Source organism: Cavia porcellus, unplaced genomic scaffold, assembly GCF_034190915.1.
Source record: "Cavia porcellus strain 051 isolate PalLab524CR breed Dunkin Hartley unplaced genomic scaffold, mCavPor4.1 scaffold_24, whole genome shotgun sequence".
Lineage (NCBI taxonomy): Eukaryota > Metazoa > Chordata > Mammalia > Rodentia > Caviidae > Cavia > Cavia porcellus.
The window spans coordinates 43,237,238-43,261,267 of record NW_026947507.1 but is presented as its reverse complement, the minus strand read 5'-3'; the positions used below and the strand labels follow the sequence as shown (position 1 = coordinate 43,261,267).

Genomic DNA, 24,030 nt, shown 5'->3' with positions numbered 1-24,030 from the left:
AAAAAAAGAACAAAACAAACCAAAACATCAGAAGTGGAAGAATCTAATGTTATTTTAGTTTCTGGGCAAGAAAATTAATAGTTTCCATCCCTTCTGCTGTAATGAGGTTCTCTGGCTCACCAGATCTCGAGGTCTCACTAGGTTGCCTAAAGGAGGCTGGAATTTGAGGTTGTCCTGCCTCAGACTCTCAAAGTGCTGAGATCAGAGGCACACACCACCACATCCATGTGGGAGTCACTTTTTGAGGAAATTTTGACAAGCATTCATCTAAGGAAAGAGTCCAGGTTAACAACAAATGAGGAGGCTATATACACTACAATCGGGAGACTATTTAGAAACATGATACTTAGTTAAAAAGCTCCTCAGGAAAAGAAAATTTAGTCTTTATTGATCAAGCCAGGTGAAGAGGTTGAATGTACAGGAAAGTTTTTCGAGTCTGTGAAAGGAATTGGGCGTTGTGTATGTGTGTGGCTCCTGCTACTGGGAAAGCTAAGACAGGAGAGTGCCTTGAAAAAAGGAGTTTGAAACCAACCTGGGCAATTCAAACAGATACTAGTTTCTGTTTTTTAAGCCAGACATGGTGGTCCACATCTGTAATTTCTGGACCTAGGGGTGTAGGATTTAGTGACTAAGCGAGGACCCTGTCTCAGAACAAAAAATAAAAAATGACCAAGATTGTACCTCAGAGTGTGAAGGCCCGGTTTCAGTCCCCAATACTAAGAAAAAATTTGATGAAAGGAAGATCTGTATCCATAAAGCCTTCCATGAAACATTTCTGTCACTAGAGTTGTGGGAAAAGATACATTTTTATCCATAAATCTATAAAATTTTGGCAAGTTATATGTATAATTATTCTTTTGTAATAAAAAGCTGCATGATCTGCATGAATCATAATTGTGCTCAGCTTGTTGCACAACACCTGTCAGGATTAAAATTTACTTGCCAGGAAATAATAAAAATTAAAAATAAAGCCAGGCATCATGGCAAATGCCTATAATCTTAGCACTCAGATGCTGCAGCAGGAAGATTCCACTTTGGAGCCAGGCTGGCCAATTTAGGGACTTAGTGTGACCTTGTCTCAAAATTAGGGTGGGGGGGAAGGATGGAGATGCTGGGAAATGCAGCAATAAGTTGTTCTATTGCATTGTCTTCCTCTCCCTGCTTTATAAGGAGAGTGAGGTTTGTTTTTGTTGTTCTGGGGAATGAAACAAAGGCTTTATTGGAGACTGAACCTAGAGTGACAAACACTCTAGCACTGATATATATTCCTGGTTCTTTTTTTTTTATTTTGAGACAGGGTATCTCTGAATTGCCCAGGCTGACTTGGAACTTGTGATTCTGATTATACCTCAGCCTCGCAAGTAACTGTGATCTTGTATGCACTACCATTGCCTGACCTAACAGAGTAACTTTGAAATAACTAATCTACTCTGTGTTGTTTCTGCTTTTTTTGAACCTTGCTTTGTCTCCTATTAGTTCTCTCAGGATAGCTTGCTTGCTGCTATACGTAAGCCTATTTTTCCACCTCTGTTTTATACTTTATACTCTTCTAAAGCTTTACACTCTTTTTTGCTAATTTCTATCTTTCTCGATTTAAATATTCCTCCTTTTGTGTTTACTTTTTTTCAGGCAGAGTCTCACTATTTAGTTTAGGCTGGCCTTGAACTCACTGTGTAGCCAGCCTGGCCTCAAACTTGTGAAGATCCTCCTGCCTGAGCCTCCTAAATGCAGGGATCACAGATGTGTGCTACTATACCTGGCTGTGTTTACTATTATTGGATGAAACAGATACATGCCAGGCTGTAAAATGTAAATTCTTTTGTAACTGCTTGTCACAATTCAGCATTTCTCAAAGGTGGGGGAATAAATTAGTGCCTCTTAGGCAGATGTTAATAATCCATCATAATTTATATTATATACTTTTATGTCTAGCTCTACAAACAAAAATGTTTACTTTGTTACAGTATTCCTTCCTTAGGAATTTATCCTAAACATAGATTCATACATGTACTGTAAAAGAAACTTTAAAAACTCACAGCCTGATGCTTTATTAAGGACAAGATATGCAGGCCCAGCTCATCTCATAGTTGGACTGTTGGACTCAGTTAGTCTTGACATACTACACCAGCTGCAATTTGTGAGATAATGTAGCTCAGCTATACTACCCAGCCAGGTAGCGTTTCCTATAGTGCTAACTTGTTTCAAGGACTTACCACCCAGGACAGACTCACTCAGTCAAAGACATGATTGGTTTACGGATTTGCCCAAGCCCTTGACCTTCTACTATATGATAAGAATACCCCCACACACTAAACCCGCATGCAATGAATCTACCAAACAATATGTCAAAATATGTAACCAGTTATAAAATAACCCACTATCAGCTTTTGTATTTCCTGCTTGCAACATATATAAGTGTCTGTTTAACCCCAAGTTGGGGCTAGTGATTTTGAACTGGGTTCCCACCAGCCCACTGGCATAATACAGCTGTTGCCTTCCAAGTGCCTCAGTGCTGCATATCTTCCATCCAGTTTTGTCCTGGTTCTGCAGCAGTACAAACACATATCCAAAAAGCAGAGTGCTAAAAAAAAGTGGTGTCTGGTTAGAAAAATTTTAGAGTGGGAGACCCATCTACCTTTTATTATGTCTTCCGAAGTTCATGTTTACCTTTATTTTACACAAATTGAGCATCTCTACTTCAGTTAGTACTTTTTATTTTAAAAAGATAAACTAAAGTGAAAAGAGCCTGCTTACTACCTTTGTAACATAGTGTGTGTAGATTCTTATTCCTAATGGATTTTCTTGAATATGTTTTTCTTCATTGCTGAACTTTCTTCTTCATTGCTGAGTCTGACTTTATGTAATATTTTAGTAACCTTAACTAATTCTTTAGTAATTAAGAGCTCATTTCTGCTGGTGGAATATTTTGTAGAATATATATGTACTTATCTATTATATATACACACATATCTCACTACATTTATTTATTTTGGTACCAAGGATCAAACTCACAACCTCATGCTTGTGAGGCAGGCACTTACACCACTGAGCTAAATCCCTGGCCTAACATACACATATATCATTGTCTTTTTTTATTCCCTCAGTATTTTTTATTTACTTCCTCTATTCTTTATCTCTCCAAACCATTCACATATCCTTTTTGATCCATTTTGTACATACAACCATTTTTTACTCTTATTTCCGTTGCCTATTGATCATCTGTTTTTCTCCTGTGCTCGTGTACATGGATATGTATGTATATGTGTATGTATATATCTATGTCGGTTACATGTTGACATAAGCATGTCATAAAGGGATATTTTTGGTTGTAGTTTTTTAAAAGCCTAGTATTTATATAATTTTTAAATTGCATTTTGCTAATTTATAATGTACTATAGAAATGCCACCAAGTCACCTAAGAATATGATTGCATTGTATTAATTGGTTGAAATATATTGTAGGTTTATTCAGCCATTCTTGTAATAATTGAAATACTTCTTTGTAGAGACAAGAAATTGAAAATAAACAATTTATATATATATCCTTATGTACAAGTAATTTTATTTCTATAGAGTAAATTCTCAAAAGTAGAATTACTAAGTTAAAAGTTGCAAAATCTTTAAATTTTAATATATTGCTAGTTTCCTTTTCAAAGAAATGTCACATTTAGACCAATAAAATGTGATGATAATCTTTTAAAGAGATATCAATCTTTTCAATATCCTCTAAGGTGATTTGGCATTGTTAAAATGTTGTTTTATTGATTTTTAGTGTGTTTTTTGGGGAGGGGATGGTTTTTTTGAGACAGAGTCTCATAGTGTAGTTATGGGCAATCCTTGACCTCATTATGTAGCCCAAGATAGCCTTGAACTTGCAGCAGTCCTCCTGCTTCAGCCTCTGAAATGCTCTGTGCGCCACCATGCCTGACCATACTTCTAGCATGTTTGAATGTTTTGTAAACTTAATTCCTTGGATTTTCTGCTTCTTGACATGTCAAATATATTTTTCCTGATTGAATTGCTTAGTTTAGTTTTTACCAAAGTAGGAAAATTTTAATTTTTTACATTTATCTTTTTTGTGTGTTTGTTCCTGGCCTTAAGAATGTGTATATAACCTGTTTTCTAAATTTTGTTATAAAATATGCTGATGTGTGTGGGTTTTTTGTTTTGTTTTGTTTTTTACCTTTATATTTCATCTGCCTGGAATGTGAATACATTGAAGACAATTCAGTCAGTAGTGTTTTCAGTGGAGTTTCTTTATATTTTACATCTATTTTGGGGGACAGATTTTGTTTTTAAATCAACAGGGAAATTACAGCAAGAACTTCATTAATGCTACATTTTAGGATACATAAATGTGAAAGATTTCTAACTTTACCTTGTATATTTCACATATATCATTAGTCACTGTTAGACATTTTGGTTTTGCATTGCTAAATGTACATTTTAATGAGTTTTTTTTTACACCAGCATCTCTAATTTTTGTCTAATTTGTAATCTTAACTTAGAGTTAATAGGAATAGTTGTCTATATAGATTATACTTTGAAACTACTAATAAGTTTAGTTGTTACAATTTTTTGTTTCCTAGTCCATTAATAGATTTCAGTTTGTTTGTTTGTTTTAAAGACCTGTGTATAAATGGAATGGGTCAGAGTGTCTTCATTGCCAGTGAAGCAGTGGCAGGTGGAAGTACTAGACCCCTCTGTTGTTAATGTGCACTGTATTTGGTCCTCTGAAATGTAACAGGGCTGTTTAAAGGTAGTTTGTGAAGTGCTTCACCATCCTATTTAATTTTTTTTAAAAAGTAATTACCATTATCCCTGTTTTACAGATACAGAAATTGAAGTTTAGGGAAATGTAGTCATTCACAATTATGTTAACAGGAACAAAAAATAATGTACTTATAATTAGATCCCAAAATTTGCCAAATTGAGACATACCAGGGCTTATCGTTTATAGGATTCTTTGTGAATGCTCTGATGTTATTATTGAAGCATTATCTTAAATGTCAGCACTGTGTTCTACTGCATGTTTAACTCTTTCTCTGAGTGGTTGTTGATAGTGAATTAAACTTCAAGGATATAATTTTCTTTTTTTTTAAAGGGGAATATTTTCCATTCTTACAAGTTGAGGTAAAAAATAAATAAATAAAGTGGAATATTTGAAAGGCTACCAATATTATTTTCTTTTTTTTAAACTGCTTCAAACCAATATTCCATTTCAAAATTACAAAATGATTTTAGAAACATGATTAGCTAATATTAACTCTTACTACCTGTAAGTTAATACAGTTAAATATTTTTTTAACCCTTGAGTAACATTAAATTTTCTCAATTTTCTATTTTTTTTTCTACAGAATGCTAAAAAACGTTGATCATCTCTGGAAAGGATATTGATCCGCCTCATGTAAAGTATGCTCAGTTCCTTTCCAGTGGCGTAAGTATCTAGTCCTGTTTTTATCCTCTCAATTGGGTTAATAAAGAAATCATGATGGTTATGATTAGTATCTGACAACAGACATTTGTAGAGTTGAAAGAATTTTTAAGAAAAAGAATCAAATGTTGTATCAATTTGATACTGAAGTGAACAACTGTCATAATCCTATGGTGAAGAATGAATTTTCAAATCAATCTCTGTTTGTCATTCCTGGTTTCAGCTTTGGATTTTGATATTAATTTCCCATTCAACATAAAATTACTATCATTTTTAACTGCTTAATGGCCTTGTAAGATAGATAGCTAACTGTCAGAGAACACTAGTGTAGACTATGAGAAAGAGAATGCTGGAAGCCTGTTAGCTTAGTGCTGCCTTTTTGTATGCAAACTCTTTACAACCTATTTATTTTTCTTTAGCTACTAAGGTTGGAAATACAGTTAAGCCTATTAGCTAATGTAGTTGCTAACCTTTTTTTGAAGTCAGACCAAAAGAAAAAAATACAAAACAAGGTGGTAATATAATGCTAAGAGCATTTTTGTGCTAGAATATGAACTGTAACCACCAGTTCATGTTAAGTAACTCCGTAATACAAGTATTCTGGGAACTTCAGATATTACATTAAGTACATCTTTAGAGTCTAGTGCAGAGTGTCTTCAGCATAAATATTTTCTAAAATTTGGTAGAATCTGCTTCACTTAAATTTTTTCCATTTTGGTTGACACTTCTATAATCCAATTAAGAGATAGAGGTTTTCTATATTGTTTAGGTTCTCATTAAAGTCAGTCCCAACACTCAGTCTTTGATTTAGTGAAAAGTTTCTGGAATAAGCCTGTTTCTCCTAAGTAGCTGTGTCCTTGAGAAAGTACTTAATCTTGGGGCTGGAGATTTAGCTCAGCGGCATAAGTGCCTGCCTTGCAAGCAGGCAGTCGTGAGTTGATCCCCGGTACCGATAAAAAGGAAAAAGACCAAAAAAAAAAAAAAGTACTTAATCTTTTTGAGCCTCGGTTCCCTTTTCTTAAAAAAAATTTTTTTTTCCATCTTTTTGACATAGGGTCTTACTATGCAGTTCAGGCTGGCCTTGGGCTCACTTTGTAGCCCAGGCTGGTCTCAAACTTGCCACAATCTGCCTGCATCAGCCTCCTAAGTGCTGGGATTACAGGAGTATACTATCACTCCTGGCTCTTAAATCATTTGTTTACCAGTAGGTGTGCTCAATATCCAATATGTTGTAAGCATCATGAAGACAAGAATTTTTGCCTGGTTTGTTTCTCATTGCGTCCTCTGTGACACAGTCCAGAGGACCTCACATGTAATTGAAACTCAATTGAATAAACAATTTTTACCTAAGTGGTCTCCTGTTCCCTGATTTCACAACAAATTTATATCTCCTTTTATAAACTTAGATATTGCTACTTGGATTTTGTCACGTAAGGTAGAAATATGGAGATGTTCAAAGTTTGATTTCATAAATCACATTACTTATTGGCATAGAAAGAGAATTTTTTCTTCAGATTCCCAGTGCCTAACCATGTGGAGGGAGATTCATGAGAACAAAACTCATAGGAAATGCACTAATACACAAGGACTTTTAACCACTAGTGAAGGGAGTACCAAAATTATCCAAGTCTAGTTGCTCATTTAGGATGGATATTGACTTCTGTGGAAAGTCTAAGATGAGATATACCTTTGTAGGAGCGGTTCTCACCTTGACCACCACAATGGAGATCAGAGAAGACTGGAGGACACATAAGTTCACTCCATAGTAGAGGGCACTGCTGTTGTTGGCAGGTGAGGCTTCAACACTCTGAGGTCTCTGACAGCTAGAATTATCAAAAGAATCTATCAAGCTCCCGAGTTTATGTGTATTTTTGAAGTTAGGGAGTCATCCATAATTCACATGAAGGGGTTTGCTGGGGTGGGTAGCAACATTCCTGAAAGAAGAGAGAGTTGATAAGGAAAAAGAGATAAGACTCCAAGACCTCACATATAAGGGTGTAATGAGACTTAATATTTTCAAGATAAGAAGGAGTAGCTCCAAGTTCTCATGTAAGATCTGGTAAGACATCACACGCTGGAAGGGATAAAGGAGTACTTCTTATAGCAGAACTTATTCTTATAGCAGAACATATACCATGTATTATTCATAGAGCAAAATCAGTATTTGGAGCCATTTCAGAGATGCTAACAGATTTTTCCCCCAAATGTCCATAAGATGACTACAGTAAAGGGAAAAAACTCAATCAGCAATAATTGTAAAACTATTAAAGTGTGATTGACACATTATGGGCCTTACCTGTTTCATGGTCTCTACTTTATGCTTCAGTTAGTACTGCCTTGATTTGAATTATAGAATCTTTTTTCTACACTGTTAATCTCAGTACCTAATGAATCTTCATTTCTTACTGTTTTTCACTTCTTACCTTTTTTCTTATTTTAAAAGTTCTACTCTTTTGGCAGTAGTAATAACTGAGAGACCAGCATGCTATAAATAGTAAGGTCTGGGTGCCTCTTCAGCTGATGAATATTATTATTGACTCTAGAATGTGTTAAATCATCCTGCAGTAAATACCACATGTACAAAACAAAAACTTTTGCCTAGTCATTCTACATAAAAAGATAGAAGCATCAGAATCTAGTTTAAGAATAAAGCTTTCTTATCCAGTACAACCTTACTAACTGTTGGTACTTTACAAGTAAGGTAGTAATGACCTTTTTTGCCCATGGAATTTCAGGGTTGATCATTTGTGAATGCTTTAACCTCTTTGCTTTACATGTTTGTGGGATTTGGTTTATAAAGTACATATATTGAGGACCTCATTCTTTATCCAAGAAGACTGAAGTAGTGTTAAAATTTATTGGAAAATATCATTAATCTCATGATACAATCTAAGGCATTAGTTTATGAACTGAACCATAATTCTTGAATTTAATTGTTCTTTAACTTTTAAACATTGTCTGTTATTTCAGTGTTAAAATTCTTCTCGTTTTCAATTATTGTTGAACTGAACCTGCATTCAGGTTAGTAATTTAAAGTGAAAAATGTGGCTTGTCCTGTGATTAATCCTTGTGTACAGAAAAATTAATTCAATTCTTTCATGCTATCTTTCCTTTTTGTATAAAAATTTTTGAACTTAGATGACCTTTATAGGTCATTTACTACTGTAATTTTCTGATTAAGTGCTTAATGTAGGTACATTATCATAAGAAAATTTGAAAATGGCACAGTATATGCCTTTGCTGATGTTAATGCACATTGCATTATTATTCTCAATATCCAAGACAGCTTCTAATCTTGGTATTTTCTCAGTAAGATATTGTTATCTTCAGTATCATGCATGTTTTGATCCTGCTCTTTATGCTGTCATTCCACTCTAGAGTGATCATCCATTCCATTCCATTTTAGTATCTGTGAGTGTTTTTGCTTTACATGTGTCTTTGGATTAGGGACCTCTCTTTACAAGTTATAAACATATAATTTAAACAAGGTAAACATAAAGGGAGGTTTATTCTATCAGAATAGAAGAACAGGTATGTATAAGGGTTAGGAATTACTGGAACATCTATTGAGAATTTTCTCCTTGGTAATATTCTATATTTCTTTCATTGTTCTCTCACAAACTAGCTTTTACACAGCAAAGAATTGGCCAGACTTAACATCTTCTTGCACCTGAGCACAGTTATAATGATAATCCCATTTACCCCTAATCTAACAAAATCTGAAGAGGGTAAAACTTGGTCTTCTTGTATGCCTACACATTTCACAGAAGATGAATGTTACTGAGTGCCAGTCCCAGAAGATATTCTTTAAAACAATAACTTGTTCTAGGAATAAAAAGTAATAAATGACCACTATTTCTCCTTTTGTGACTTTTGGAATAAGAATAACTTCCAATTGTCTGTGATTCCAAAATGATATAAATTATTGTTTCAGATGCTTTAGTTTTATCATTTCTATTTTAAACATTAGGATGGGTGCTTTTCAATAATTGATGGAATTCATATGATTTACTTTTATTTTATGCTAATACACAGTGCTCTTCCATACAAGGAGAGACTTGAAGAATTGTACAGAAATTACTATCTGCTCTGATATAAATAGGATAGAAAAATATCATGCTTGCTTTTTTGTCCATATTGTAAGATAATTCTTTTTTTTTTTTTTTTTTTTGTCTTTTTCCTTTGTATTGGTACCGGGGATCGAACTCATGACTGCCTGCTTGCAAGGCAGGCGCTTATGCCGCTGAGCTAAATCCCCAGCCCCTAGGACTAAGGTTTTAAGTAGAAACTAAAGTGTTAAGTGTCTTATATAAGCTGTTAAGAAAATGTCCACGTAACTTTTTCAAGAAACTTTTCATTTACGTAAAATACACTTTTGAAGTACATAAATCAATAGCGTCTTAACTTTGATGAAATTCCAAAGAGAATACACCTGTGTAATACAATGAGCATGTAGATCAAGGTAGAGAAAACTAGTAACCCTACATAACATTTTACGTTTACACTGAGTCCAGGGCCTTGCACATGCTATACAAATTCTCTACCACTGAGCTGCATCCTCAGCGCTTTTGATTTTTTATTTTGAAACATAGTTGAAGTTACCCAGGCTCGTTTTAAACTTGTAAGTTAGCCTCCCAGAATGCTGGGATTACTGATGTGTGCTACATACTGGGCTGAAATTTTTGGTATTAAACAAAGTACAGAGAATTTTTTTAACTTGGTCAGGAGAAAATGAGTGAGTCAGTCTGGTTGCAAGTTTTTTTCCTGTTGCAGAGAGGTGATGATATATTATGAGAGGGAGCTAAAAAGAAAATCTTGAGACAGTGGTTATAATAACCATTTAAAATAGCTAATACAGTTACTGGATACAATCCTTATGTTCATCAGCAGAATGTATAAGTAAACCTGTGGTCTAGTTCCACAGTGAAATACTCCATAGCCATAAAAAGGAACAAGCATGCTAAAATGTACGTCATCTCTCTCTTTTTTTTTTATCTACCGGGGATCGAACTCACGACTGCCTGCTTGCAAGGCAGGCGCTTATGCCGCTGAGCTAGATCCCCAGCCCTACAATGTCATCGCTGAATCTCAAATACTTTAAGCTCGATGAGATTTACACACGCTAGTCAATGGTGGTTATGGATTGAAAACGTGATCAACTTCACACCAGCTGAATTAAATTGGCATGATGCTGCATGTAGATGGCCCACCTGAGGAAAGTTGCCAGCATAAAAGATGTGGCGAGGAAGAACAGGACATTGTGGATTCTCCTAAGTGTTGTTGATTGGAGCTGTTGGTTCTCCTGGAGGAGCTTGTCGTGCTCCAGTGTAGAACCCCAATATGAATCCAGCCATTATCATTGGAGTAGCTCAGGACCTTGTCGCTGAGAGTGGCTGTGGTTCACGTTGGGAGAGATCTGCTCCTTACGTTGAGATGCGTCCTGGCTCTGAAGGGGAAGATGTGTGCTGTTTAATCTCCAGGAGAAGCTTGTCACACTGGCTTCCTGACATGTACTCTACTGTTCTTGTCTGTGGAGGAACTTGGGATCTCATTGTTGCTGTGGTGCTTTTCAGGGCAGCTCTGGTCCTTATTTTGAGTGTCACTTGGCTCCATTGTAGACCCCCCACCCTTACTAGCATAGAGCATTCACCCAGCTGGCATAGACTTTCTAGCTTCCACTGTTGACCTGTGGGCCTTCCCACTGCAGATCCATAAAATAGACTAGCATGAGTCATTGTTGTGGACTCTAGACCTCCAGGTGGACTTGTGGGAGGCATTGTCATGGACTCTAGGTTTTCAGCTAGACTCATGCAGGACATTGCTACGGGATCCAGGCCCTCAGCTGGATTTTCTAGGTCTTTAGTGTTGAGGACAGATTTCTTGCACTTTGTTGTATTTAACTCTGGGTGACCATCATAAAAAAAATATTATAAATCCTGTGTCCTGTTTGTAGTTGTTCTCCTTGCAACTCCTGACTAAAATAAGAGTATAGATAAGGGTTTGTAAGATAAACTATCATGTGGGAAATATTGAACAGTGATTGCTTCTGAGGGAAAGGAACAGGGATTAACAAGGAGGATGCCAGAGGGCACTTCTTGAGTGATGGAAAATACTCCGTATCTTCAGATGGACTCCAGTTTCAGTTGGTGTGTACTTCTCAAAACTCTTCAAAGGGTAGGCATAAAATATATTAAATAGGTTAAAATATGTTTAAGAGAAAACAACCAGACCAAATAGTAAGCTCTAGTAATGACATACATGCCGAAGTGTTTAGAGGACAGTGTACCAATGTCTGTAACTGATTTTGCAGTGCATCTAAAAATGAATGGATATATATGTATTGGTTCAAATAATTGTAAAAAGAGAAAAATAAATTTTAGGTAGTATATGGGATGTTCACTATAAATTTAACTTTTTTATATGTTTAAAATTTCTCATAAAATGGAAACTATACTGAGGCAATCAAAACTGAAACAATAATCATGAAAACAGGTCTTTGTTTTATAATGGATAATTTGACACAAATGAGTATTGGAAGAAAGCAGATCATAATGTGTCTAATTGCAGAGCAGATATTGGGGCCCATAGGTGCAGATGATCTGCTGCATGTTTGTATTCCTAAAATGTGTGTTTAAGTCTAATTTTTATTGAGTCTATTTTTAAAACAAGAATGTCACATAAAAATTCTGCCTGCTTATTTTAAAAAATATTTGGAAACCAAAACAATCATTGAAATGAAGTAGAGATTCCAAAAGTTACAGATTCATATGGAAATTTTGTATATGATAGAAATTGCATTTCAGATCAGGGAAGAAGTGCATTATTCAATAAAGCATATTGGACAACTAGCAAAGAAATAAATTCTAAATCCTTTTGCACTCATGAAGTAAATGTAAATTCTAAAATTGAACTGATGTTTTAATTGTTAGGACTGCTAGTTCCTCAATCAAGTGACTTTATGTAAACTATTTTAACTGAAGACTTAAAGGAGTACAACAGCCTATATCCTGAATCCTTTCATTCTAGTAAGTCCTACAGTGTATTGGCAAGCAAAATAATATGTAGTTTTGGAGTTAGTAAGATGTAAGCTTAAAATACATTTTTCTGCTTTTGATTCTGATTTTTTGCAAGGTTCGAAAATATTCTGAGCCTCAAGTTTCCTTACAGTGAATACATCAGCATGAAATGAAATAAAATTAATATGTACCACAGGGAGTTACTCTGAAGATTAGATGATACTATATTGTATGAAATTCTTTTCTAATTTCAGCCTAGAAATGAAGATTCAGTAAATTCTTAGTACAGTATAGAGGAATGGAGAAACAGAACGACAGCAGGTTAAGGGGCTTGGCCTAGATCACACATGAGAGTATTACTTGACTTCTGTTTCTCTTAGCAAATATTTATTGAATATGTACAGCTATTTTAAAGAAATCAAGAGACACTATAGTAGTCACTGATTTCCTATTATCTTGTTCTGAAGTCTTGTATCCCTTTCTTTTTCCCCTTGGTATTCGGGGGTCAAACTCGCAAACTCTCACTGGCCAGGCAGGCTGCTGAGCTATCTCCCTGGCCCATGTATTGCTTTCATTGTTCTGTTCTGATTGGCTTTATTCTGTTTTATTTTGTTTAGTTTTATTCTCTTTAAAATTAAAAAAAATTATTGAGTGCCAGCTGTATGCCATGAATCCTGTTTGGTGCTAGAGCAATAAAAATTAAAATAGAAAAGATTACTACCTTTTAAAATCTTGTATTCAGAAAATCAGGTTGTATTTAAAAGTGTATCTTAAGTAATAAAAATTTTTATGATTTAGTATTTCTGTTGAACTAAATGTTGTCATTCACTCTGAGAAGACATTTTCTGGTGTGCTTCAGTATCTTGTATTAGTTAACAGCAGAAATGTAGAAGCAATTTCCTAAGAAAAATGAGTAGCTTCATTTGGCTACAACCACAAAAGATCCATTTTCAGGGTAAACATTAAGAGAAGATGCATAGATTAAAATTTAGAAAATTGCTAAGTAGTGAATGAAGTCGTGCTTATTAAAGTTTTTTTGTTATTATACCTGTCTTTTTCACTTAAATGTCTTTGCTAGTTATTAATATTTGCTTGGGCTTAGCCAAGCAAATCATTTGTTTTTACTGAATTGAGTTACAGTAGTTTAGGTCAGTTTTGCTCATGCTTACTCTTAAGCAAGATAATAAATACTGTTTTTTTAGCAGCTTTCCACTGATACTGTATTGGAGTATAGTTTAGTTAAAAAAGATTATGGATAGTCTCTACTGCACCTTATGTACATAATTTGTTGTTTGGTTATCACTGTTTAAACTTTTAGTTCCAATGTTGACGGTGTAAATTATATGCTATAATTGTTGCCTCATATTATGTCTTATGTCATTCTACTAATAAACTCAGTGTTTGCACCAATCTATTATGACAAGTTTAGCATAGGACATATCTTACTATTTTTAATAAAAATGTTGATATAGAAATAATGCATCTGCTAAATATTTTCTATAATAGGTTCTTTGGTAGATGTCAGTTAAGAGACTTTCCCCTTTTTATCTTTTTTTCTTCTTGTTTTTAGTTTGCTGGAAACCATGTCTCACTATACAGATGAACCCAGATTTACCATAGAACAAATAGATCTACTTCAGCGCCTACGGCGTACTGGAATGACTAAACATGAAATTCTCCATGCCTTGGAAACTTTGGACCGTCTTGATCAAGAGCATAGTGACAAGTTTGGAAGAAGGTCCAGCTATGGAGGAAGTTCGTATGGGAACAATACCCACAATGTTCCAGCATCTTCCTCCACAGCTACAGCTTCTACACAGACCCAGCATTCGGGAATGTCCCCATCACCGAGCAACAGTTATGATACTTCCCCACAGCCTTGCACTACCAATCAAAATGGAAGGGAGAACAGTGAGCGATTATCCACATCCAATGGGAAGATGTCACCAACTCGCTACCACGCAAATAGCATGGGTCAGAGGACATACAGCTTTGAAGCCTCAGAAGAGGACCTAGATGTAGATGATAAAGTAGAAGAACTAATGAGGTTAGTAACTTTGCTTATTCTGAGTTTCCAAAATAACTATATTATTAGATTGCTTTTGAGTAGTAAGCCGTATTTTAGTCACTTACCTTGCCTCTAAGAACTGTTATTTCTCCCTCACTTCTTTGGAAAAGAAATAAAAAATATAAATTCTATGTTTTTAACTGAAATTTTCTCTTCTCTACTTCAGCCCTTTTTACTACTTCATAACCCTTTTCTATTTTGCCTTTTTATCAAAGAGTAACCTTCTCTTTATCGCTCTAGCACCAAGGTTGTGACTAACAGAAGTTAGTCTACTCTTTAAGTCTTTCTGAGTACATTCCTGAGGGATAAGGTAATTTTATCATGCTATGTATTATACTTCCTTTTTCTCTTTATCATTCCAATAAAAAAGTAATTTGAGCAAGTATTACATTAAGAAATAATTTTTAAGATGAAAATTAGTGTTTCTGCCCCAAAGAAGCGAAAGTTCTAATTTTTGCAATAGCTGTAACACCCACAGGCATGCATGCACACATGTGTACACTTGAGGGTTTTAAACACCTGAGAAAAGAAACCTGTTTCCAACAGAGGAATTAAGAAAAGCTTCATACCAGATTTGCAACACTGAGTGTATCAGCCCTGTGTTTCTCATGGTTGCTTGTTTAGAACCTACAACTTACTTTAGCACATAGTTACCACTTAATTTTTTGAGTGGATGAATTTGACTTAAGGTTAAAGGTAGCCTCTGTTTTGAAATATAGAAACTTTGTTTAAAGCTAAGAGACTCCTAGAAGGTGTCAGAGAAGGCAAGGCATATTTTCAGCCTGATGAAAGGCTGAGTTACTTCCTCAGCCCCAGATGTTGCTTGTTTTTGAATTTAGTCTGTCATCGTGGAAATTAAAAGGGAGGCCCATTTGGCCAAATGAAAGTTTTTTCATTCATTGGAATATAGAAAGACGTGCTTTTAAATTGTCCTGAATAGAGTGTTTAAGCAGAAGAAGTAGTTTTTCAATTATATGTTGTTGCTATTAATTTTTGATAAGCTTATATATAATAATCCCCAAATGTGTATTACATTAACAAGAAGTACAGGGGCTGGAGGTTTAGCTCAGCGGCATAAGCTCCTGCCTTGCAAGCAGGCAGTCGTGAGTTCAATCCCCAATACCGATAAAAAGGAAAAAGACAAAAAAAAAAAAAGTACAGAAAATTGTCTTCATCTTTTGTGTGTGTTTGTGTGTGTATGTGTGTGTGTGTGAGACAAGGTATTTTTAGGTAGTCCAGGCTGACCTTGAACTCCTTATGTAATAGCATAGGTGTTGCTCAAATTCTTGATCCTTCTGCCTCAGCCTCCTAAGTACTGGATTACAAACATTTGCTACCATTAAGTTGTCTTTTTAACAGAATACTTGCTAAAAAGTCTAATAAGAGTTTAAATACTTGACTTTTAACATGTAGTTGGGCCTGATGCGTTATTTAAACTACAGTAATACCTTTGTTGTCAGACTCAGTTAGTTTCAAATTCATGTTCAGACACCAAAAAGTTTAAGAACTAAACATATTTTTCCCACAGGAAATAATGGAAAATGAAATAATTAGTTTTAAGGCCCACAAATTACACTTACAAATTCATTTCTATAGTACTTTTCCAAATTTCACAATATTTCTTTCTTTATTGTGATTCTCAGAGTTCTCTTAGCTTTACTGCTGGTATCAACTTTCATTGGAGCCATGGTTATGATATTTTACGTGAATAAAATGCACAAACAAAAAAGCACACTGATAAATGTTTTAACACACTAACATAAGCACTATATGTTATCTGAAGCATCACACCTCTGTGTTTGTGGCAAGACACCAGATGTACAGATCTTTTGAAGTCAGATTTTCAGTTTGACTGTGAAGCAAAATTTTGAACACCAAGAAGTTTTCCAGACTTTACTGTTCAAGTAATAGAAAGTTTGAGCTTGGAGCTGTTTGACAACCAAGTTATCTCTGTATATCTCAGACAGAACACCTGTTAGCAGTGACTAAGATTTGTAGTTCAATCCTATAATTACACTCATTTGAGTTTCAGTATTTACTGTATATAGTTTATATGTTGTAATTGATATTTAATTTGTGTACGACAGCTTGTAGTACAATTAGGATGCTACCTTCTTCATAATCAGGATACTACTTCTTCCTTTTCCCAGCTTTCTTAGGACTGCTCCTCCTCTGGTGTCCTTTAATTACACAGGGGTCTCCTTGGACCTTCTTTCTGGCCCTCTGCCATTGTACCTTCCTCCACTCCAGCACTTAAGCTTTCCTCCAATTTGCCTCTCCTCTTCACTCTTTCCAATCCCCACAGCCTCTGAGTATAATTCTTCTTAGGTCAGAAAGAGAAGTTTATGGAATGACTGTTCTTACTTTTAATTATTATAACCATGTTGTAAATTTAATCTGGAAAATTGAGATTCATAAAAATAAGTTATTTGCCCAAGTAAACTTGGATATTAGGTACCATAGCCGGAATTACAACTTATATCTTTATTGTGTATATTGCTTTATTGTCTGTATTTTCTCTGTTAATAAATTATTCGTGTTTATAGGTTTTAATAAGACTTTAGAAAAATAGTTGAGAGTATAAATAGATTAGCCTTGCAACTTTCCTTCCCCATAAATTTACCACTTCAAATCACTTACTACTCAGAAGAATTTTTATTTGATGGGATGTTAGAGATACTCTTTGAACAATATATGTTCTCTACCCGCCTACAGATATACTGCCCTTGCTGACCCCTCCACACCCGTGATATTAGAATGAAGTGGAACTGGTGATCTCTAGTGGGAAACATGGGTCCCTGGATGCCTTCCTGCCTCCATTTTTTTGTATATAAAATCTACCTCTTGCTCACATTCTCCAACCTCCAAGGCATTTATCCATAAGTCATATGTTTCCAATCTCATAATCCAGTAATTCTTTAGTGAATTACAATAATTTCAAGATATGTAACAGAGGTTTCTTTGGAGAACCTCATCAAGTTATAACTGTGCCTCATCAGCTTGCTAAGAAAGAGTCACAAAGAAACAAGGAACTGCTATGTTGCCATTTTTTAAAATAAGAATTAAATAAAAAGAAAGGCCAGCTAGCATATGAATTCCCAACCAATTCTGGTTTTGTTTTAAAAAGAAGGGGTTTATTTTGGCGTTTGTTAGTAAGTCATAGAATACAACATTTTAGGAAGGACTTTAAATTTAGAATGAAGGCTTGTTTCACATTTTAATTTCTTAAAAAGTATATTTACTAACATAAATATATGTATAGGAGGGTGTGTTTATATCTGCTCATATAATAAGTATACATTTAATGTTTGCTCTATTATGTATGTATTATGAAGTGTATCAGAATGAATAGTACTATACATAAAGTATGTTCTTTCTACCTCTGTACTAAATTTTATAATTATGTTAGTGGCTTGGAGTTTTTTGTGTTGGTTTTGCTGTTCTGGGAATTGAACCAGAACCTTGCACATGCTAGGAAAATATTCTACCACTGAGCTACATCCTAGCCCTTTTCTATTTTATTTTGAGACAGGGCCTTGCTAAGGTACACAGGATAACCTCAAACTTACAATCCTCTTGCCTTGGCCTCCCAAGTGGTTCTCCCTAGCTAGTATGTTTGTATTTCTTACAAAATTCTGAGACTGTTTTCTAGTTGGTTGTATAGACTTAACAATAGACTATAGATTGAATATTCCTGGACTCTGAAATGCTCCAAATTCAAAACTTTGTAAATACTTTTATGATGCCACCGGTGGAAGATTCTTGAAACCTATCTACACATTCCAAAACACCCCAAAATTCAATATCTAAAACACATCTCATTCTGTGCACTTCAGAAAAGGGATACTCAGCCTGTATTTATGTGTGTGGGTAGGATATTTCTGTTCTATGGGTAGCAAGATGAACTGTTAGGATATATAAGAACCATGTTGATGATAATTTGTAGTGTTATCTTTTAAAACTACACTTTGTGTATCTTCATGGGGGAAAAATTACAGGAGTGTTTTCATTCAAGTGTGAAAGACATTTGTATGTAATTGTATTTTTCAGATTATGAAATAGACCATCTTGATAAATATTGCTTCATGTCTTGGTGTTTTTTGAAATAGGTGACAACTTTTAAAAATCCTAAATGAATTTTTAGTTTATATTAACTAAGAGACTCAGATCTTAAAACATACCATATTTAAACATGTGGACTTTAGTATCTTTTTTTGTTTTGTTTTGTTTTTTTGGTACCGGGGATCGAACTCATGACTTTGCGCTTGTCATGCAGGCACTTATGCCGCTGAGCTAAATCCCCGGCCCCTGGACTTTAGTATCTTTTATTTGAGAAAGTAAAGCAGTTTCATTTTGAACTGCCATAAATAAATAACTCCTTCTATTTTTACTTGAGAAATTTAAAGATAGTTGAAAATAAGAATTTAAAGCTGTTTTATAAATTATCTAGATCAGATTTTCCATTTACAACTTTTTGTCTCTTGATTTGTTTGCTCATTTCACAAATTTTTATTATATGCAAGCCCCATGATGAATAAGAAATAATCTTTGTGCTAAAGGACTTTACAGACTAGTAGGAAAGATGTTACAGAGTAGAAACAACTATAATATAATACAGAATAGTGTGTACTACTATATTAGCATGTGAATAGTGTAATTAAAATATTAAAAATAGCCATTTGAAATGAGGTCTTTGTTAGCTGTAAAGATCGAGAAGAACTCAGAACAGATGACAGTTAAATTGTCTTTTTTTTTGTCTTTTTTGGATCGAACTCACGACTGCCTGCTTGCAAGGCAGGCGCTTATGCCACTAAGCTAAATCCCCAGCCCCTAGTTAAATTGTGTCTTAAAGGTGATTTGACAGAGACATTGCTCATGAATTTCCTCAGTTATGGAGAAAGTTGTATACGTAACAGTGGAAAGTTTAGCAAGTTAAAAAGTTTAACAAATTATTGTTGGCAATAGGGAATGGCAAGGAAGAATTTCATCTTGATGTGGAAGTCCCCACATGAATCTGACATGGTGAGTATTTGAAAAAGTAGCAAGAAAAGATGGCATGGACTACAAGTGGTGAGATGCAAATCACAGGATAGCTGACTTGGAATTAAGCCATAAAATCAAAGAAGCAATCAGCCTGCTCTTCACTTTAGTTCGTAGACTTGAATACAGATTTTGAGTAGTCTAAGGTTTTATAAGTGAAAGGAAAAAGAAGAGATTCATTCTTTCTAGGGAAGACATTGAAGGGGAAAATGAAAGAATTAGATTTGGAATAAATAGTTTTCATACTAACTAGAAATTTTTTCAAAGGGTCAGGTCATCATACAGAGGTAGTGCAAGAGGCACATGGTTGAGGAAGACTGGATGAGGCAAAAGTAAAGAGAAATATGGGAAAGTTTAAAGAACAAAGAAAACCAAGTAGAATGGATTCTGTAATACTTAAGAGATTTAGATACAATGAAAGTTGAATACTGTTACTGTTTTGAAAACATCTAGTAAAACTAAGTAAATGACACATCACTACCTGTGTCTATATTGACCTTAGAGAGCTCTTTGCATGGTGCTTTAAAGTACCTTGTACTTGTCTTTTATTCTTTCTTTTCTTACCTTTCTTTTCTTCCTTCTTTCCTTCCTTCCTTCCCTCTCAGCCACTCCAAGGCCTTTGTACTGAGCTACATCACCAGCCCTTTGAGTTTTATTTTGAATAATAGCATTTATGAAGCAGTTTTACAATTTTGAAGTGTTTCACATTGAAGAATATTTTATGTATTATGCACATACATGTATTCATTTTAAAAATATTCATTGTTTAACTTCATTGCCTTGGGTAGGCTTTAAAAAACTTTTTGAAGGGGATATTTTACCTACAGAGGACAGCAGAGTGCAACTTTATTAATTCACTTGCCCATGCATAGCTTTTATTCTTGTTTATTTGTTTAGACAGTGCCAGAGATTGAACCCAGGACCTTGTACATGGTAGGCAAGCCTTCTACCATTGAGCTATGCTCCCTGGTTCCTCTTATCTTTTAAGTCTTTTTCTGATTGTGTCTGATTACTGAAACTTCTCTCTGGTAAAACAGAGAGAGAGAGACAAAGAGAGAGACAGTATGTGTGTGTGTGTGTGTGTGTGTGTGTGTGTGTGTGTGTGTGTGTAGCTTATTATAGGTACATTAGAAACTTCTAGAATATCTGAAAATATAGTCTATAAGATGGTAGGTGAAATTGCTATTTTATAGACCTGGGATTCCTTACTTCAGTCCATAATTTACTATAAGACTGAATAATTTACAACCTAGATATTCTTTATTCCTTACTGAAATAATCTCTTATGTTAGGAGAATTTGATTTAAAATAGTTTGATTTATATTCTAATTTAAGCCAATAGTCAATAAAATACCATTTGCTTATTTTTCTGCACAAAAACACATTTTTGTCTCCATCCAATACATCAGGATGTACTGTAAAGGTATGGAGAGGAAATTCATCACCATTACCTCTCCTCCCAAAGAGGAGCATGGAGTCCACTGAGTGTGTAACTCCTCCTCATTGGGGTCTGAAGTACCTTATCTAAATTATGGTTCAATTTTTTGGGGTTAGGTATTTTTTTCCAGTTAATCTACAGAGCAACTTAAACCTCTAGAAAGAATTAATGGTTTGGAGCTGGGGATTTAGCTTAGCAGCATAAGCACCTGCCTTGTAAGCAGGTGGTTGTGAGTTCGATCCCCGGTACCGATTAAAAAAAAAAAATTAATGGTTCATTCACAGTTTGTGAAGATATGTTTTGTTTTGATGGTACTGGAGATCGAACTCGAGGCCCCTCTACTCCTGAGCTACATTCCCAGTTCTTTTTCAAGATAGGAGCTAGCTGAGTTGCCCAAACAGGCTTAAACTTGATATCTTCTTGCTTCCACCTCCCAGACTGCTGGGATTATAGGAATATATTATCGCACTTGACTTAATTTTTAAGACACAAAGTCTTACAACTTTGCTTGGTTGACCTTGAAATTAGAGTCCTTCTGCCTTAGCATCCCACATAGCAGGATTGCAGGCACGTGGCACTCTGCCAGGTTTGTGAAGGTTTTGTAATCCCTTTCTCAAATCAAAGATCAGCCAAGTTTTTCTGTAAAGAACTACATAGTAATCAGTCTAGACTTTGCAGATAGGAGACAAAACTGAAACCAAAGTGTAGATACTTATATACAGGAGAGAAACAAATAGCCACAACATTTTATTGACAAAGTTATATACAGAATAATAATTGAATAAAAATTTTTAAAATATAAGCCCATAGTTAGAATTACATAGGTTATAATATTTTACTTATTTATAAATGCCCCTCTGAGAAAAGGATTCTTATCTCAAAAGTTATGAAAACAGATGGCAGGACAGATTTAGCCTCTCGGCCATAATTTGCTGACCCTGTATGACAAATTATCACTGGTTTGTATTACTTCTGAGTTTGAATAAAACTGTTCTATTGTTGTATTCTTTATGAAGATAAAGTATTTGAGAAAATTTGGTCATTTTTAAGGATTTAAATATAATTTTTATTTAAATATTCTGTTCTTGTGGAGAGAAAAGTCTTGCCACTTGTCAATCTTCAGTATCTGATCTTTTGAGAATTTGTTACATTTTTAAGGAAGTAAAAAACTTTAACAACCTCTTGGAGAAAGGTTGGGATCTACCATATGTAATTCTGAGGACAGAGACCTTAGTGTAGCTTTGAGTATTAAATATTCTGTATATTATATACAGCAGGAAATGAAATGACTTTTCAGTTTTGAAGTTGAATACTCAGCCATCCCACTTTGCACTTTTTTTGTTTATACAGTGGGAGGGAGGAATGAGTTACATGATAAACCTTTTATTAAATGGCTCATATTTTTAGTTGTGAGAGTAATGATTTCTATTTCTGTAACTTTTAAAATATTTTAAATGAATTTTATTTAGTTAACATGCAAACCCACAAGCTTCTCACAACTGATTTTTATTTTTCTAGGATTTCTGTGTAAGATATATTCATTCCGCAGTAATAAACTTTATTTATTCCTTATCACAGCCCTGTTCCTAATGTGAATTAAATACAGCATGTATTTAACCATCCTCTGGTATGAGACTTAAATCTATGGTGGCATTCACTAAAATGTCTGTCTGGTGGTGTGATGTTTAGCACTTGAATATTTGGTGTTTCTTGGTTTGTTGTAATTTCATATTTTCATACAAGTTTGGTCTGTTTACCTTTTATTTTTGTGTCTTTTCTTTCTGTGTTCTCCCCACCTCTCTGCTACACCTTTCTTTTGGCAAAGATGAGGATTTCTGCCTTCAACATACATTGTTGGTCTTGTCTTCTGTTTTTGTTAGGAGGGACAGCAGTGTGATAAAAGAGGAAATCAAAGCCTTTCTTGCCAATCGGAGGATTTCCCAAGCAGTTGTTGCACAGGTAACAGGTAAGAGCTGAAGAGCCCTTTATTTTGGAGTCATATCTATTCTCTGCCTTCGGTGCAGATGTTGAATATTGCTTGCATTTCTGCATCGCACTGCAGATCTGTCAATTTAGGCATAATGTATGCCCGTGATTTAAGACCATTGTCTCTCATATCACGGAACTTCCCCAGTGATTTTTTTCTTGTGCTGGTAAATTTTATAGCATTCATAATAAGCAAAAAATTTCCTATTTAGTGACTAAAACAGCATTTCTCTTGTTTTCTTTTAATTGAAACAGCTTATGACACACGCATATCCAACTGCTATTTGCATTTCATATTTTTAAAAGCTTTGCAGTCCTTCAAATCTAATCCCTGATTTTTACCAGTTAAAAAGTGATTCATGAAGGTAAAGAAAGTTGTTTTTTTAACCACTTTTCTGTATGTGAATGCTTTTCCTCAAACGATTGCTGAGAAGATGAGAGTTACCATTGTCTTCTCTTTGTTCTTTATATCACATCCCATTCTCTACCCTAGTCCAAGCCCCATCCCTAGTATGTGGTGTATATATGTCACTCTCTATCCAGATTGCATTTTTTTATGAAGTTCTTAAATTTGGGCGTAGCATGTCTTTTCTTTGTTAGTATGTGGTCTTCCTTTCTTGGATTTTAATGATATCCCAAAATATTAAGCGTGCCTTAGTCATTAGAGAAAACAAACTCTTTCAACTCCATTTTGTAGATACTATATTGTACTTTTTACATTGGTAAATATAAAATCTGATTTCTCCCTCTTTCTTTTTAAACATGCCATGCATTAAGAAGTTATATAATGGATTTTTGGCCTCTATACCTTATTTGTCTTGTATTATTAAAACAGTTGGATCTAGTCTTCAACAGTACCTTACAATTTTAAGATACTCTTTTTCTTCTGTACACATTGATAGTTGAAACTTACATACCTGTAATGTTGCTGACCATTAGTTACATTAAAAATGAAACTTGAAATTTAGATGTGTTAAATTTCATTTCAAATATTTAAGCTCACCTAATGTTTTTGTTTGTTTGTTTTTGTTTTTGGTACAAGCGGTCAA

General features: G+C 34.7%; 1 protein-coding gene across 19 annotated transcripts in view; it reads left to right on the top strand.

The window, feature by feature from the left end:
• The window catches only part of Hmbox1 (homeobox containing 1), a 183,788-nt gene that overhangs the window by 69,836 nt on the left and 89,922 nt on the right, over nt 1-24,030 (top strand). For 15 of the 19 annotated variants that reach the window (XR_010042470.1, XR_010042469.1, XR_002789163.2 and 12 more), the window contains exons 2-4: nt 5,357-5,436; nt 14,020-14,496; nt 22,876-22,961. Coding sequence is in view for 16 of the 19 variants with exons in the window: in XM_013143401.3 (XP_012998855.1) it covers nt 5,414-5,436; nt 14,020-14,496; nt 22,876-22,961 (586 nt within the window). In the remaining 3 variants the exon portion in view is untranslated. Of the gene's footprint in view, nt 1-5,356; nt 5,437-7,128; nt 7,225-14,019; nt 14,497-22,875; nt 22,962-24,030 lie in introns of all 19 variants that reach the window. The other 4 variants (XM_063234528.1, XM_063234526.1, XM_063234527.1 and 1 more) reach the window with 1 other exon arrangement.